Consider the following 19,133-nt stretch of genomic DNA (forward strand, 5'->3'; position numbering starts at 1 on the left):
AAAGTTCACATCGGTTCACAGCCGCCACGCCTGTTGACGTCATGTAGCGTGTATATGTACTCATTTTAAACTTGAACCTGGTTTCCTGCCTTCCTTGAATGATTGACAAAACAGAATTCAGCTCAAAGATCATCAAACAGTGAATAAAATCTACCCCTGCTATTGAAACAGGAAGGTCCACCCTCTATTTCCCGGTTTTCTTTCCTGAACATTGCGAGAAGCAGGCCTTGGTGCTAACAAGGAAGTAATACAAAGTTATCAGCGAACAGTTCTCGTTGAATAAACATTCTTTGTGAAATAAAATGCCTTCAGTTTCATTCAAAGCACGCACAATATCATTCTCCGTTATTTATTTTGTCTCACAGTAACTTGAGAATAAGCGCACCTCAGAAATTTCACCCGATAATTACAAGCCCAATTTTCTTTTGAAAAGGTTAAAGTTATGGGTGTAACTATTCATTTTAGTTTTTATAAACCAAAGTGGTAATATTTAAAACGACATTTTTCATCTCCTGTTTGCACTTTTAAGTGGGGTGAGGAAAAATAAGGCATCAGGGGCAAAACCAAATCGATCACAAAGGGCAACATACCTATCGGATTCGGGGGAATTAACCTGGCTTTTGAAGTTGAATTTGACTATAAAGAAACGCCACATTCCATTTTGGTCAGGTATTTTAACACTTCCAAATTCTGCAGCGCCAAGGAAAGCAAACTACACACAAATTAATCACCATTTGATTCCTGAATTCCTTTCTATTGTTCCCGCCAAATACTTTAGTAATGACTACAAAAGCGACAGTGGTCATTGGCAATTCCTCTCAATTCCACACATTTTAGCAACGCCCCAGCGGTTGTTCGCAAAGGATGTGACGTAAATGAAAGGGAACACAAAAGAGTTGGCATTGGTTCACTTCGGAAGGAAGCCAACTTCCAGGGGTGTGTCACTGAGGTCAAGGAGGTGTTGTCCCGAAAAAGGCAAAACACACAGCTTTTTTTCTAGTACATTAAATCATTTATTTTATTTGACTTTCAGCTTACCCAGGATTACATTAACAGTTTAAGGAATGAAAAAATAATATTAAGCAATTGGGAGTGCATAAACAGGCAAAACTCCAAAATTTCTAAACTTCACAGGAGTTAGAACTCTCCCACATTACTGCTCAACATGAACACTGCAATTGTTAACACTGTCGTCTCAGTATCCGTAACCCAAAAAACAAAACAAAAAATCATCAGTATATCCAAGTCTACATTGGCGAGTGATGATGGACAGTAATAAGCAATACTACAGGAATATCTGAGCAAAACAGGCAGGAATTATCCTTTGTATTTTACAAACGAGTTTGTGTGAAACAATTGAACAAGTAAACATTTTTTTGAAGGCAAATTAAGAAAGTTTCTGATAGCTGAAACCAAAAGTACATTCTGCAATGTTAATAGATATTACAGGTACATGTTCCTCAGAGCTACAATTTTTACTCACTAATACTAAAAGAAACAATTCAGAGGCTTTTAAAATTTCAATGACAAGTTCTCTGATTTTACCCTTGTGCTTCATAAAACAAAGTTCATGTTACATTACAGTAACATATTTTTAATAAAGCTTAATGACAAGTACCTCGAAACAGCAAGAAAGGAAAAAAAATTTCATACATATGCCACATTGGACATATTCTCTAAACTGTGGCAACATTTTACCAAATCTGGTAACACTGTCAATGGGTCTGTGCTAGAACGATAGAGGGCGCTATGTGTCCTACATAAGAGATGCAAGGCCATGTGTTATATTTAGACAATACAGTCATACCTTGTTAATAAGCGCACTGTCAATATAAGCTTCAGCTTACAAGGACATTTTCAGGTCCCAATCCTTGGGTTTTTTTCATTATTTTCATTCCTGATAAAACAAGGTTCCTGTTGTAACAAGGTAATTTGCAAGTCCAAAAGACCTCTTAGTAACAAGGTTCAACTGTATTTTTATTTTCTTATAGGGTGCTATAGCATTCAACAGACCAATGCAACAGAGTATGCAAGAAGCTCTAGCCAAACAGCCCGTCTCCCTTATCCTTTCAAGATAATTAAGTGCAGTATTTTATATCAAGCCTATAAAGCCAACAAGGGTCTGCAAGTGTCCTGTTGGGGTCCACTTACTGACAAAGCTCTTGCATGTCGACTACTTTCTCTCTTTTGTTGTTTTGGAAGTTGACTGCCACTGAATAGATGACGAACACCAAAGGACGACTACACAAATTACAAGTCCCCATCAAAGTCGTTAATACAGTCTTTACATTTTTCCCCCTCTTTGCATTTTGGTGATTTTTGTATCAGTGATTCTTGTTAGCTGTTCAGCGGAATTGTAAAGGACTTATCCTGAGCCCGATACAATCCTTTCCAATCTCAGTGACCTGGGTGACCCGGCATATTGACCCCTTGAACTCTGGCATGTAGCAGGTTCCACTGAGTGGGCACTTCTCAACTGGTTTCCCCCTGGAATGCCAATGGTAAAATATAAAAATAGTCAGGTACAGTTCCTCTGGAATGGGAAGGGCAATCAAAAAGCATAGACATTAAACAGGAACTTCTTTTAAAGTCATTACATCGGCTCAGAATCTAGCAGAGAATTGAAAATCTGCCTTAATACAGAAGATACGGGTAAGCAGGATACTTGCTGATAACCAGCCAAAGGTAGCATTTAGCTAGCCTGATTTTAGCTGGTAACCTGCAGAGCATGCTAGGCACATGTTTGCTCAGCAATATGAAGTGCAAGCTACTGTTTAGTTGAGGAAACAAAAATCAATGGACTCAAAAGTGAAACAGAGAGTTACCTGTAGATAGGCTTGTAGGTGGCACCACACACATCAAAAGGGTTGTGTTCATCGTAGTTCAGTTTGTGGGCATCAGTCAGATTCTTCTCACAAGCAACCAGGATCTTCCTTGTCTACAGTCAATCAACAGAAACAAATATATACAATATTCAACAAAAAAGCTTCAAGTGAGAGCAAAGTTTCTGTGGATATTTGGCTGGACACTGGCTCTGTCATCTTTTTGATTCCACACTTGCCTTTGACAACAAATCTGATCTAGATCCCTATGTTACAGCTGCAGCTGCACACAGATCTCCCAACTCCACGGAAGCCAACGGTTAGCAGAGACAGTCACTTTCCTATGGACAATCCTTGCTGTATAAGTTGAATTCAGGCATGGCTGTGAAAGCATTGTATCACTTGGCTCTTGAACGTAGGCCCTCCTTAGTTCTTGCACAAAGCTAACACAACAGCAAGAGTAGTCCAGTCGGTAAATTAGGCTTAAACAGGTGACCCTTTGTTTTGACGAAGATAGTTTGGGCCAGTTTGTGTTATGCATGGAGCTTCAACCAGTGAGGATGTAAGAACAACTATGCCTCCAGTTTGAGAATGAGTGTGACTGCTCTAACTTTTTAACTGACCTGAGTGGCAACATCCGGCTTGGGTCCAAGCTCCAGAAGTCGACGAGCGAAGGATGCAGCCGTCTTGAAGTTTTTAAGCTTGAAGAAGAGGTTGAGGGCAGTACGCAGTGTCAGGATCTGGTGAACAGGCTGCAGGTTGCAGTGAGTGAAATATGCTGCCAGCTACAAGGAAAAAGATGAAAAAAAGTGGAAAGGTTAGCGATTCAGGTTTTCATAGGTTTTCGGGCTCAAATAACATATAATTCATATTAGTACACTTCCATGTTTATTCTAGTTTCAGAAATTAAGTATTATTTTTCTGTCTTCCGGAAACAAAATTCTCACAACACAGCGTGGACTACAAAATGAATTTGATTTGTTACGTAAATCTCTTACCTCGCAGTTCCTCTTCTGTTCGTCCAGAGTTCCTTTGGGCTGCTCCTTGCGAAAGATCTCCATGGACAGACCTAGGATGTACTCTCGGCAGATTGTAATCAGTTGTTGGGCCTGGTGGGAAGAGATGAAGAGCAGATGGGGTGGATGGCATTGTTATCCCATGAAATTGAAATGAGTATGACTCAAACAGAATCCTGCAAAAAGGTTTGCAGGTGTTGATGCCATGAAATCAATCAAAGCTACATCATTGCTTGCACCAATCAAAACCAAGACAAAAACGTACTGACAAAGGCCAACATGATAAAAGAATCAAAGTCTATGGCTGTAAGTAATGAGTTGAAACCTGTTGTAACAACAGGCAAGCTATCCACATACCTCAGCGATTTCCTGCTTGTTTTCGACCACCAGCAAGGGGACACTCAGTAAGATGCCTCTGAAGAGATCCACAGCCGGAGCAAACTTGCCCTGCATGGTCAGTTGGTAGGCGGCCTGTAGTCTTTGGACAAGATGGCTGAGCCTCAACCCAACGGCAGCTTGACCACCACGGGCCCCTGCATCCCTCCTGTTGGAGAACGAAAAAATTGGTAAGATAATAATGCTCACATGACATCCATTGTAAGCAAGGGAATGCTTCATATTTGTGAGACTGTCAAACAGCCTTGTTTAGTAATGGAACAGGATTTGACCATGAAATCTAAAAACAAACCATTTTCACATTTACACTGAGCTAGTTGGGAGCACAGCAGTATGTCTATGTACATTGTGCTCATTCTGATGAAAGTTGACAATGACATCAACTTACCAGTTGCGATGAGGGTAGCCCATTAGCGGAGGGAGGGCAGGCAGGCCAAGGTAGGCTGTTCGTGCTCTGGCATATGTCTGCATAAATAGCGTCTTATATGGAGTGAAGTCTACCACGCCAATTTGCTCATGCAAGAGCTGCAAGACAAAGATGAAATAAGCTCTAAAAGACTGCCTCAAGCAGCAAACTGCACAATCTTGTGATTTAAAAACACCTTGATTTCTGTTCTACTGTATATTCAAATACTTGAACATTTCACAGGTTCTCCAAAAATATCCTCAGTTAAGTTATCTTACCCTTGTTGCAGTCTCAAAGGAGCCACCCAGTACGTGATCCACAGGCAAGGAAGAATTGTTGCACCAGACTTGAGTCTGACTGGTACCCTTCACTGGTGGAAGGAAATATCCCTCCTCTCCAGCGCCAGCCATGGGACCACCAGCAACCTCCTGGATTACAAAACACAACAAAGATTTGAAAATGCCTTACTTGCGTACACTGACATTTTGTGTATTATCAATGTGTTATGACCTGAGGGTCAAAAGTCGACTCACCAGGTCGGCAGGGAGCTCTAGGTCATCATCTCCTACATCCCAACCTCCTTCATCATCATCTCCACCTCCAATAGCAACATCTTCCCCAAACTCATCACCACCTTGAAGAAGCGAACAAGAAGACTATAACATAAGATTTGTATTATCAATCACAAACTTTCTTTTCCGACGCGAAATCTCAAATTTTGACAGCATGAGAAAACAGCAATCTCATGAAATAGTTGCACCGTTGCAATTTTTTGAGCTGTGGTCATCTCCCAGTACACCCACTGGGATCAGATAGTCAGTATGTTAACCCCTTCGCTCCGGGAGACGGCAAGAGCTGCAGCTTTGTGTGAGGATTAGCGCATACCAAACATACAGTCAGTTCACCATGCAGCTGGTGGTTCAATAGGGCCTGCTGATGGACGAAGCCCTCCATTCAGGGTATACCACAGCCTAGCAGTCACGGTCAACAGAATCCCCACGCGAAGGGGTTAAACGGATCCCATTTACCCAATGCACAATGTCCTCATTCAATCTTGCTAAAGACAAAAACTACACCAATCTTTGACAACACACCCCAATACCGCCCTCAATGGATGTTGCGCCGGCCAGATAAGCATGGGAAAAAGAAACCTACCATCTAAGACCAGCTCTGCGTCATCACCCCATCCGCCATCTTCCTCCGCCTCCATTTCCACCTCAGCCGCCATGGAAGCTCCACCTTTCCCTCTGGACATGGCCCCTTCAAAGAACCCCTTAGACATGGTCAGGAGAGGCCAGTTGTCCTCTGATTGCATTATGGGAGGAGGGGGTTGCAGAAGAACAGCGTTGGGGTTCACCTCTGGAACCTGAAGGATAGAGATTTGACATTGAATCCTTTGCACAAACTTGACATAAACCATACAAAGACAAATGTGCAAAAAAACTTCTGAGAGAGTAGATATTCCATCAATTATCTATTCAAAACAGAATTTTTCATTGGTATCGATGCTAATTGTTTTTGGCCCTACAGGTGAAGCACCTGTAAGTTGTACTTTAGGCTCTAGCATCAATATTATGGCTTTGTTTAGACTACCAGTACTTACTCTCTCATCCTCATCAAAGCCTTCTTTCAGTTCCTCAGCTTCCTCCGTCAAGCCGTGAGTGGCTGCAGTCAGATAGGCAAGAGCCTCTAAAGAACAAATAAACAGTCAAATCAGCAATTGTTCTTGCCTAGAAACAGTGGAAACACATTGCAAGTAACAGTGGCGCGCACTAAACCCTGCCGGCATTCTAAAGAAAGTAGACAGTGAGAAGTTGAGATGTGACAAGTGTTTCATACAATGGAGGCACATATGATGTATACTGCAGCAGTACATTAGCAGCCTAGTAACTCAAAGTAAATTGCCTTGTCTAGCTAAGGTCCTGTACTTACTCTGTCCGCAGGTTTTGAGAATCTTGACCCTTTCACTGACGTCTCCAAGATACATGGCACACTGGTACTGACCACTGGTATCCTTACGTATCTCAGCTGTTAGGAAAATATGGATGAGAGAAATTGCAGAAGTTTGAGTGATCTCAATGATTTTATAATGATAATCTACGCTTTCTGACATGTGACTTCATATCCAACAGCTACATGGGCCCCGACGTCAAGACTCACCAATTTTCATCATCTTGCGCAGCTTCTCCAAGTTACCAGTTATCAGATACAGGAAGGATAGCTTGTCAAAGTTCTTGGTTCGCTGGTAGGCCATCTCCACCACCTGATGATTGCCTTGTAAGAGGGCTGCCTCTCCAAGCTTCTCCCAGCAATTCTTGTCATCCAGTGCCCTGGCGGCCTCTAAAGCGACCTCGATGTTGCCGCACTCCAAAGCCAGGGCAAAACGAGTCTTCTCCTCCTTGACAAAATGCAGGGCAACCTGGAATTCAACACGGGACAAGTTTCAATGATTATTAGTTGGTAAAAATCCCCCCCCCCAAACAAGGAAGATAACGAGTCTTCTCCTCCTTGACAAAATGCAGGGCAACCTGGAATTCAACACGGGACAAGTTTCAATGATTATTAGTTGGTAAAAATCCCCCCCCCCAAACAAGGAAGATAACGAGTCTTCTCCTCCTTGACAAAATGCAGGGCAACCTGGAATTCAACACGGGACAAGTTTCAATGATTATTAGTCTGTAAAAAATCCCCCCAAACAAGGAAGATAACGAGTCTTAAAGTCTCTCAGAGCTTGAAAGTAATAAACTGCAATATTTCAACAAGACAACTCATTTAATGAAAAACACACCAACATCTGTAATATCAAATGCTAATGCTTTTTCTCAGGAAGTTTAACCAGCTTTCTGGAACCAAAAGTTGTAAATCCACAGCTCAGATATGGAGGATCTTCACGGCTGAACATCTGGGGGAGAATCCTAACCTTAACCTGTGTCGTTTGTAAAGGATTATTGGATGAATTCTTTTTTTAAATCTCACCTCTGGGTATCCCTTCTTCTGTAGGTAAGCAATGATGGACTGGCCAACTAGTTTGGCAGTACGGACCATGTGAAGTACTTCATCGTACTTTCGGTGAATCAGGGCCAGCTTGAACTTGTACTCCGTCGGGTCAATGTTAAGGATACGAGGGCGACATTCACGGTCCAGGCAGTGCACATTCTGACCTTTGACCCGGGTGATGTAGATGGGAACATCGAGGGTACGGATAATGCCGTGGTCTCTGTAAATGGTTGAAACGGAGATCGAGCGATTACATATTACAAGAAATCAAATGAATCATGGGTAGTTTATGAAATAAATGCTGCTGTAAGCGGTTCATAGTCAAGACCGATATGATGCAATTGCACCACAACCTTGGAGAAAAGATGCTCTTGTGAAACTGAATAGCGCCCTCTTTAGTATAGGATTAGGGCCAATAACGAGGATTCACAACTTGGCCAACTGGACCAGCCAGTGATCTCCCTGGTGCCTGTATGAGTGTAGGACCTACCCGTTACTGATGGCATATTTGATGTGGTTGCTGGTGGTGTAGATGAAGACACCACTCTCATCCCACGCCCCGCTCTTGACACGGATGTTCTCATGGATGGTGCAGAGGCTGTCTAGCTTACGATTGCAGATTCCAAGGGCTGAAAAAAAGGACGACAAATAAGATATTATGACTGAAGAGCATTCCGTCCTTTTATAGCAAATTTCTGTGTTAAGCTCTGTGAAATGAGCTATTGAAGGTGCATAAACACTACATCTTCAAGAGACAAAAACCCACTTACTATGTTTTCCCAACAGGGCCACGTGCGACATGTCAGCTGACCAGACGGCGTATCGTACCTTGGGTATGCGCACCGAACCCAATGAGCGTTTCTGCTGCACATCAAACATGGTGACGGTGTCATTGTCACGTAGCAGCAACATGCCAGTACCTGCATACATGATCTCGTCACAAGTTGGAGTCTGCACTTTCTTGGTTACTTCATTCTTCAGGTTTTTGATGATGACCTGGTAGATCAGAAAAGTAGCAAGTAGACAAAAGTATGGGTCAAACAAAGTTGAAATACAGAGCAAACTTAATGTTGCTGCTCTACCTTCTTTTGCAGCATTTTAAATAACAAGCTATCATTTAAACTAGATAGGTTTGCTATAGCACCATAGATATATGGGTAATTTTAATGTTTTTCATACCCTGTCATATCTGAGGTGTGATTTGTAAGTTCAGAACAAATTCTCTAATTTCCAAGAGCGATGAATTAATGCAAATTACCTGCCATCAAATAGTAAAAGCTTGAATTCAGTGATATGTCCATGTCACATGACAATGTCCATGTCACATGACACAGGTCAGGCGTAACAGGGACACAAACATGTCACACTTTTGGACCCCAAATTTATAGAATGACCCAGATCTGTTTTTGAGCATGTGAGGTTCTGAAAAGAACTGGTGGTACGTTTCAGACAGCATGTTCTGTCAGTCGTCAGGAGACTGCCGCAAACCTATCCGGTGTACTTGCTACCTTCACCATGAAAAGCTTCAAATCTCAAGCTGTCATTCACTCACTGCATGGGTCCTGTCCATGACGGCAAACCGGTTCCTAGCAACCCAAATGGCAGTCAGGCCAGACGATCTCTTACCCTCAGGAGCTGGAAAGAGCAGAAAAATAGTAAAATCCGTATTATGTTTTGAAGGCTGGATAGTCATAGTGGTAGAACTGTAAAGAAGTTTGAAAGCGTGACTAACATACAGGTACATTAACAATACATGCATCCAAATAGATTTCCTGTAACTTCTGTGCTTCAGGTCACAAGAATTTACAGCAAGAACGCAAAAAACTATCTGCAAGACTGTGTAGGCTCACTGAGGTTGTTAATGGGCAAGAATCGAGTTCAATCCTAAATAATTGACACAAATCAAGCAAGCATATGTTAGCTCTCATACACTGGCACCTTACTCAGCCTGCACCTGCTGAATTATTCAGTAGTAACTAAACAGCAACCATTCAAGCATGTGCAGACTACAACTCACCATCTGGGTTCTGCTTGTCGACATCCTTTGGGACCTGGTACAGATCGTAAGTGCTGTTGTCAATGTTGCTGGTCCGCTGGCAAAGAAAAAGACCATAATCATATCTGCTGCTCCATGTACAAAATTATGCCTGCTGGGCACATCGATATTTGTGCAAAAACTAGGGAAAATTTAAAATTTTGCATGGCTTTTGTACAGCTATTTGCATGTCTGCGTCTGATTCTAAAACAACACCTCAACAAAGCCGATAAAAAATAAAAAGCACAATCAGAAAATAAGCATATCATTTTGCTCTGTGTAAACACCGCAAACGCATGCACCAATGTGTTGCAGATAATGTTGCCGTGACTTTAAATCGGATTTTAGCACTACCCAAAATGTGCTGCAGTTGGAGTACATAATTCAATATTCATTCTATCTGATTTCCATTGTTCTACCAGCACACACATGGATTCACAATGTCTGTGCCCAGGACGGCGTCAAACATTTCTCCATGTGGAGAATGATAAATATGCACTCTAATTTTTTATAGAGCTCTATGACCATAACAGATAAGGGGAAAAATTCTTTTAGAGAACATTTCATCTATTCAGTTTTTGTACAGCAAAAATAGTAAATTAGGCCTATTAATCCTCAATCCTTCACCTGTTGGAGGACTGAGGAGTGTTAGGGTTAACCCAAACATTGTTTCTGTTCTTGCTTTTTCCTTCTTTTCTTGTTCTCATTCTTGATATTGTCGGTTAATCTGGTTGGTTATTGTTGGTTACTGTCCTCAAAAACTATATAAAAGTGCAGTGACATACTGTTAGAACTTTCTCAAAACATTAACCCCGTGTAACATAAAAGTGGCTGGGTCCTAGCTTTATGAATCTTGTAAATCCTCCAGAAACATCTGGTGGATTAAATGGCCCACAATATCAGCTACGGGGGGGGGGTACTTACAGTGCAAATGAGCACAGCATTCTCGGCAGGATTGTAGGCCATGCTGTAGACTGGACTCTTGCCGGGGGGGAGGTACTTACAGTGCAAATGAGCACAGCATTCTCAGCAGGATTGTAGGCCATGCTGTAGACTGGACTCTTGCCGGGGGGGGGTACTTACAGTGCAAATGAGCACAGCATTCTCAGCAGGATTGTAGGCCATGCTGTAGACGGGACTCTTGCCGGGGGGGGGGGGTACTTACAGTGCAAATGAGCACAGCATTCCCGGCAGGATTGTAGGCCATGCTGTAGACTGGACTCTTGCCGGGGGGGGGGGGTACTTACAGTACAAATGAGCACAGCATTCTCGGCAGGATTGTAGGCCATGCTGTAGACTGGACTCTTGCCGGGGGGGGGGGGGTACTTACAGTGCAAATGAGCACAGCATTCTCAGCAGGATTGTAGGCCATGCTGTAGACGGGACTCTTGCCGGGGGGGGTACTTACAGTGCAAATGAGCACAGCATTCTCGGCAGGATTGTAGGCCATGCTGTAGACGGGACTCTTGCCGGGGGGGGGGGTACTTACAGTGCAAATGAGCACAGCATTCTCGGCAGGATTGTAGGCCATGCTGTAGACCGGACTCTTGCCGGGGGGGGGGGGGTACTTACAGTACAAATGAGCACAGCATTCTCAGCAGGATTGTAGGCCATGCTGTAGACCGGACTCTTGCCGGGGGGGGGGGTACTTACAGTACAAATGAGCACAGCATTCTCGGCAGGATTGTAGGCCATGCTGTAGACGGGACTCTTGCCGGGGGGGGGGGTACTTACAGTACAAATGAGGACAGCATTCTCGGCAGGATTGTAGGCCATGCTGTAGACCGGACTCTTGCCGGGGGGGGGTACTTACAGTACAAATGAGCACAGCATTCTCGGCAGGATTGTAGGCCATGCTGTAGACTGGACTCTTGCCGGGGGGGGGTACTTACAGTGCAAATGAGCACAGCATTCTCGGCAGGATTGTAGGCCATGCTGTAGACTGGACTCTTGCTGCCTCCCCTCAGCTGCATGATGGCTACGTCCTTGGAGGTGGTGAAGTCCAGCCTGCGAAGGTAACGCTCCTTGACGTAGAACAAGAGGTTGCCATGGGTGGCATAGGCAGGGCGTTCACGCTCCAACTTGAAGACGATCATGCCACTGTCATGTCCTGGTTTAAAGAATCAATAATTAAATGATCAAAGATGCCAAGTTTATGAGGTGAGTAATACCGGTGTTGGTTGCAAATGCTGGCATATTGTGATCAGAATATGGATTATTGAAAAAATATCATTTTTCCTGACGCCTGACTTACCTGCAGCAAAGAGATTAAGGGTTGGATGAGGAGTGATGACCCAGAAACGATCGTGATCCCGACGGAATGTTTGAAGGCACGTCCTGGTTTATAAATCAGAGAAAACAAAATGTTTAGAACTCAAAATTAGGGTGGCGTTAATTATATTATTCTCATCTAAAAGGTAAACTGGAAACTCAGGGATCCTTTTGATAAATGGAAACTGCTCAAGGTAATAAAATATTGACTTCTAAAACATCAATATGAATCCATTACAGGCAACAAAAGACACAAGACATCCAAGATACAAATTGAAACTTGGTACATGTATTTCATTTTTTTTATATGCAAACCTACTGCCTGACAGACAAGACTAGAAGCGTTACATGGTAGCGATAGACTAAAGACGGGGCTTGCAGTAACAGCGTATGGTGTATGAGGTATGGTTCTCTTCCAAAAGAGATCTATCCACATGGTGTTACCGCAAGCCTTCTCCTTACAACTGTCTTATAACTGCTTACCTCTTGGACATGTCCCAGACACGGATGCTCTTGTCTTCTGAGTTGCTCAAGATGAGCTCTTGACGGGGGTGAAATACCACGCAGGACACGTTGTTGTAGTGACCACGACAGGTGTCAACTTCCCAAGCCTTGGCATCTAAGTCAAGTAAACAACAGATGTTTACAAATAAATAAACCATGTTTAGCATCTAGGGGGAAAAAGAGTTCATATCAACTTAGTTTTGGCACCAGACTCCTACCATTCATTCTCCAGAGCTTGACGTAACGGTCGTCAGCAGCTGACACAATCAAGGGCATTGTGGGATGGAAGCAGGCCCAGTTGACACCACGATCATGACCCTACCATGCAAACAAACAGGAGTGTGGCATAGCTATTCAAGGCAATGAAACAGACTGAGGAACTTGACTTGTGATTGGAGGTGCGTGGTTTGAGGCCATTAGCAGCTCTTGGCTGCTACCTTTGACCTACATGTTCATCATGTCTAAGGGACTTAATGGAAGTTAAATGTGGTGGGAACCAGGAACAAATAAAAGTGTGAAGTGACTCACTCACATCAGCCATCCTTTGTCAACTCTTAAGTGTACTTTAGATTCTTTATAAAAATCAGTTTGCATGGATGATTTTCATTCAGACAGGTCTAAGCAGCACATGTTGTGAAACTTGTTGATAGCAGTCAACCTATTGTTTGAAAGCAGGTACACACCAAAGTGTCCTTCAACTCTTTATTGCATAGCTGTGCATCAAACTCAAGCCTGGGAGGTGAACCAAGCCTCTGCCAGAGGGGAACAGATTAACATATCATCACAGGTGCAAATGATGATTACCTCCAACACGTGTTTGACTACAACATCACCAGACATAAAGAGGTCAGGGGTCATGCTGGACTTGACATGCTCCTCAATTCCACCAGGCCCAGGGGCAACGTTCTTCTTCCGTAGAACTGCAATGGAGAGGGAGAGCCAGAAATCTTGGTGAGATACGAGAGGATTCAAACCCAACTGTGTGACATTATCACTAAATTAACAAGGTACCGTCTGGAATTCAATTTGGTTACTGCAATCCTTGCCAATTATCTTCATCCAAATTTGGCTACAATGCTGGTCCCTGTTGCACTAGAATGAGCTTCAGACAGGCAAAGATCTGCTAGACCTTACACTAGCAGTAAAGCTTTTGAACGCAGATAGTAAGGGCATCAAGATTTGGTAAGGTGACAAAGGGTCTGTCTAGAATTATACCAGAAGGATAGAATTGAAACAAGAAAATACGATTTCATGGTAAAAAAACACTTTGTGATTAGTTTTTCTAACCTCCAATGTCCCAGACTCGAACAGTTTGATCCAGTGATGCTGACACAACAAGATCTTCACTGGGGTGGAAGTTGGCACACATAACATAATGGTTGTGACCTGTCAATGTACTGTGAACAAACAAGAAGGGAATTAGTCAATTCGATTTTTCCTTATTCTGCATTTAAATTTGAGCAGGAAGCTTGCGAATACAGTAATAGCCACCATTTTTACCTCAAGCCCGAAGGGCTTACAGAGGAAAATGAAAGCAACATTTAAAGGGAAACCTGCAAATGTAGTAAAACCACTTTTTGCCTCAATCCGGAAGAAAAAATGTCATCAATCTTCCATAATCCATTAATTACTTTAGCAATCTGTAAACAAATATAATAGCAAGAAGAAAGCCTGACAGTTACATTGGCTAGATTCTACAGTGCTTAATCCTTCGAGATCTAACAACTTCAGATGTTACATTTAGACCATTTGGGATTGAGGTTTCTTTGAAGATCTTTTACTGTGTCTTGTCTGGAGGACAGGGACTTGTGAATGGTAGCAAAAATTGGGGATTAAAATAAATCTGGAATGAGCTAAGACGACATACGCGATAGAGTTTCGTGACTGCCAGTTCCAGATTTTAATGGTTTGATCATCAGATGCACTCAGAATCCATGGATATTCCTGAAAAAAGTGTGTGAAAAGGAGATGAAATTCAACGAAAAGATGCATAAGGTGAAACATTTGATGGGTGTTTGATTCCCGTATATGATAACAAAGGAAGTAACATGTATTTACTGACTGTAAGATAATCCAAAAGAAATTAATTTCATCATCTACTGATAAATTTGTGAAACTGATAAGCCTTAATGCCACACAATTGAATACTCTGAAGGATTTTTGTCCTATCTGTCTCAACCCTACGTGATGGAAGGAAGTTGTCCGGATGTAGTCCAAATGGCCAAGGAGAGTGAACAGACATCGCTTCAGCTTGTAGTTCCAGACTTTAATCTTGTAATCATCTCCGCCGGAGACAAAGAGAGGCTGCTGTTGATGGAATCCAATCCCGCGAACAGGACCTACAAACCAGACACCATCAACATTTCAGGGAATTATATGCCGTATATTTTGGTTGATTTAAGGTAGTGTCTCTTGGCAACTTTCATTAGAAACTTCTTGAATCCTCCAAAATCTTCCATTGTTTGAAAAACCCAATGATACATCGCATATTGCAAGTGCTATCAGACCCGACATACCGACAGTTCTTTATCTTCCTTAAGCCTGCAAAATCTTTCCAAAAACCTGAGGGTGGATTTTGAAGGATCTAGGATTTTTTTGAAATGATGGTGTTATTAATTACCGTCATGTTCGTCAAATTTGTCCAGCATGGTACACATTCGGTAATCCCACAGCTGAATGGTTCCATTATGCAGACTGGTCAAGATCCAAGGACGGTTTGGGTGAAAGCAAAGGCCTGGAAGGAATCAGAGCAGAAAACTAATTAATCCACCTGCTCCATAGATTCTCCTAATATGTCACTGTCACCAAATGGCCTGTGTTCCTTTTTTGTGATGCATCAGAAGCAATTAGCTGATGCAAAAAAAGTTCTATTTATCTCCGACAGATTGAACACTTTGCAAATTTGACTTCTGAACCTTCAAAAATTTAAACTGCATGAAAATGCCTAGAAGGACTCTTTAAACATGAAATATGTCATGCATGCCGCAGGCTGCACTTATAGTAGGCTGCACTTGACTTAAGACACACAAATAATGATGCCAAATTCTTTATTATTTGCCAAAGAATTTCATAACAACAATTTCATCACTGACATTGTTGAATTTTCTTTTCACAGGCACATATTTTAATAACCATAATAAATTCTAGAACTGTTTGAAGTGAATTTGCCATTACTCAATACAGAAAGAGTTCCACATCTGAAAATCATTTTAACACCCTGTGCACAAACTCCATGACTATCTGGTCTAAAGAAATTCTAAATGTTTCCTATAAAGAGAATGCTTCTATATTTTCCCTGCTAAATTTGTCTTTTAAAGACATATGCGAAAAATAATTAGTGATGCTCATGAATGGAATTTTTCCCTACAAAGTCAATATCTCACCTTTGACCCTGGCTGACTTGGTTTCAAACTTGGTTAACATTTTGATCTGCGTTCTTTTTCTTCAAAACGGACGAAACTGGAAGCTGTACAAAAACAAAATTATTTCATCTGCAAAATATTAACTGATCTGAGATGTCTGACATGATTTTGATTCTCGTACCCTTTTGTGCACTCTAAATCATGACAAATAGGATACAACACAGTGAAAGTCTAACGTCCATGACAAGTTAGTTGCCAGGTCCCTATTTCACCACTTAGGCCCAGACTTTACTGTGAAAAATAATTACACCTGGCAACTTTACCGACATGGACATTACTCCACATTAGAAGGGCTAATGTTGATCCACTGATGGCTGAGCACACTCTAAGAACTCAAAAGTCTTAACTGCCACACATGCCGCATCAAAGCTGTATTTCACTAGTCCAAGTAACTTGGACCTTAAATCACCCTTTTTAACATTTGGACATGGTCGGGTGATAGTAGGGTCCAAGTACCGCAGCAATGTCCAGTGTACAGTTTCGATGTGATCACAGCTACCGGACATACGGTGTTCAGCAATCAGTTGTCAGCGTGCGTGTGCCGACACGGCATACTTTTTGTGAATGGTCCGCTAGGCCAGTGCGCCACGACATCATTTCCAGGGATTTACATACAGTTCAAATCACTACACCATACATGTATTTGAAAAATATGGCAAAATCACGCTCGACGACAAGACCATTACCAATTTGAAGGGAAACTTTCTCTTTTTTTCCTAAATGTGAGTAAACCTTATCATCGTTATTGGATTCTCTGATTCTCACTTGATCATAAGGCAGATGCCTTAGACAGTTTAAGGATCCTTTTAGAGGTGAATTCGGAGGATTTTGATTTGGGGTATGAGTAGCCCTACTACTACTAGTGTGGCACAGACTCTCACTACCACTCCATCCTTAGCCACACATCCGTATACGCAATTTGCATGTCGGCGTAGTGAAAAAGTTCGGCGCACCCTTTTATAATCGTAGGTGCAATTTTTTTTTGCAAACAGAAATGATCCTCAGCCTCTCTGCTTTCTTAGTGCCATTTATTGAATGATTTCACTCACGTTGTTTTGGTATTTTCCAGTCTTTTTGCCTTCACCCATTCACTCTCACCGGCTCGCTCTCACAGTCACCATCTTTAAAATATGGTCAATGAACATTACGTCACTTGACCCCTCATCATCTCGACATCTGTTCCATGTCAAGACATATCTAAACTGCTGCCCAAGTTTTGGAAGAGTCCATTGGTACATGTAGTATCGGATGTGTGGCTAAGGATGGAGCGGGAGTGAGAGTCCGTGACACACTAGTGAGTAGTGGGGCTAACATAATTACATTCATTTCCTTGTTAAAATGGCTAATAAAGTAAATTAACAAAGCTGAATTCGACAGGAGTGGCTAAAAACATTGACTTCACTGTCTGTCTGCGCCTATCATGAAGGAATCAGTTCTGTACTCCCTCTTCTTTGAGCAAAGTTTAAGCATTGTTTAATCAAGAAGTTTTCACGAATTAGATTCAAATAGGAACAAGGCCATGATGAAGGTGGACATGATCGACGCGACGAACAGTCCAGCAGACGGTTGAATTATGGGACATGAAGTGTAGCTTAAAAATATAAATGCAGGTTTTTATAAAACACAGAGAATTTGAAATACCTCTTTTGATCTTTACTATCTATTTGGAAGAGGTGAAAGACACATTTTGAGACTTACCCGAGATAGAAGTTATCTATGGCTTCACGGCCACGTCACTTTCGCACACGTACGTACGAGTACCAACCACTGGTTCACTTGCAATATTAAGGGTATTTTGAATGCTCGCGCAGAGTACCAGTTAAGAAGGGAGTGATTTGGTATCCTGTCTGCATAGTGTTCTGCACGTACATGTTGTAATTGAGCAAAGACGGGACCAGGCAGTGGTTGTGGGCTGGGGGGGGGGGGTTACTTATTGAAGGGGTGCATTACAGTAACCCCCAGTGTGCTATCAGAAATGGGTTGCTTCACAAAATGTGACCAACTCTGCAAAAAGACCCTTAAGTCATGCTATGCCTCTGTATGCAACAGACCATTCCGCGCATCTACCAGAGATCAATTCTAAATTTTACTGTATCTCGGGAATAGAATGTGTGACAGAGGTCAAAAATACACAAATGTAATAATTATTAAAATGCTTCTCTATCCGTGGGCATCACTTACAATCAATTTGTCACACATAAGCTCAAAGGCCATTTTTGCAGAGACAGTTACCAATGTTTTGCAAAAGCAACAAGAATTTGCTTCATAACACGGTGTTCGTTGGCTTTAATAAATGCGAGCTCCGTTTCTTTTTGTGTTAGCACTAGAACAAGTTTTCATTCACCGGAAGCAATAAAAGTGCAAAGAAACACAATATTTACTACTTACTACAATCAAGATTGTAATAACTAAATATTACAAGGCAGCTTCATGGTCGTTTCAACTGAAGTTTCCTAGAAAATGATGTATTGTAGTTAGAGCGAAATTTTCAAAATGTTTCATTTGTAAAAACTAAATAATAAGTGTAGCAGACATTCCTTGCATTGAGGTTTGCATCAAAGACAATTTGGAATGCACCTGCCATTAGCTCTGGTGTTAACAAATGTGACAAGATCGATATGAAGGAAACCCTGACGTGCTCAGCATGCCCGGGGGGTAACCATATGATAATTACCCGATACGAATCGAGCGTCGCGTGGTCAGAAATATCAAGCAATTTAAATGGATGTTTGCAAATTGTCTATAGTTGAGAAGGTACGCGATTTAATGACACTGAGTGCAAAACTGACAACCTTGTCTAATGTCACAAGGATGCAGGTATGGTATGCTGCAAGGGCGTCGGGGGGGGTTGCACGATTACAGAAACGCACGTCAGTTGCACAATGCAATTTGCATAGTGCATCGCAGACGTGCTACCTGTGGAAACAAATAATGATTAAAGCTTATGCTTCAACGGTAATGTGAATTTCGTGTGATAATGTCGGATCATATAACATGGCCTATGTAATGGACCCGACAGCACATGCGCAAAGCATGCAGCAGTCACCCAAGTAGACTCAGTGTAATTGTTGTCCGCCGTGTTTCCCCAATTCATCTTCGGTTCGATGAATGGGAAATCAACTCTAACACTCAGCGACTGTGTACGGAGTGAGAGCTTACTGACAATCTCTCAGACAAAATCAAGAGCATCAGAAAAACTGTTTCTTATTTGAATGGCGACGTTGGCCATGTTACAAATGAAATGGTCCACTTGCTGATGTGTAG

General features: G+C 42.1%; 1 protein-coding gene across 1 annotated transcript; it reads right to left on the reverse strand.

The window, feature by feature from the left end:
- Positions 1 to 989: 989 nt before the first annotated feature.
- Positions 990 to 17,705, reverse strand: LOC110973893 (coatomer subunit alpha-like). Its single transcript, XM_022225101.2, has 28 exons — positions 17,568 to 17,705; positions 15,831 to 15,913; positions 15,068 to 15,181; positions 14,632 to 14,786; positions 14,315 to 14,391; positions 13,735 to 13,844; positions 13,252 to 13,367; positions 12,666 to 12,765; positions 12,427 to 12,562; positions 11,927 to 12,009; positions 11,565 to 11,782; positions 9,655 to 9,730; positions 9,190 to 9,272; positions 8,408 to 8,633; positions 8,128 to 8,266; positions 7,617 to 7,857; positions 6,801 to 7,059; positions 6,573 to 6,668; positions 6,244 to 6,329; positions 5,796 to 6,006; positions 5,174 to 5,274; positions 4,919 to 5,068; positions 4,623 to 4,759; positions 4,196 to 4,382; positions 3,821 to 3,931; positions 3,446 to 3,607; positions 2,826 to 2,938; positions 990 to 2,487 (listed from the first exon to the last, which is right to left on the reverse strand). Exons 2-28 carry the CDS (start codon positions 15,868 to 15,870, stop codon positions 2,346 to 2,348), a joined length of 3,669 nt encoding a protein of 1,222 aa, XP_022080793.1. The 5' UTR covers positions 15,871 to 15,913; positions 17,568 to 17,705; the 3' UTR covers positions 990 to 2,345.
- Between the last annotated feature and the right edge of the window lie 1,428 nt (positions 17,706 to 19,133).

Source organism: Acanthaster planci, linkage group LG13, assembly GCF_054643075.1.
Source record: "Acanthaster planci isolate LZ-2023a linkage group LG13, COTS_SCS, whole genome shotgun sequence".
NCBI classification, from domain to species: Eukaryota; Metazoa; Echinodermata; class Asteroidea; order Valvatida; family Acanthasteridae; genus Acanthaster; species Acanthaster planci.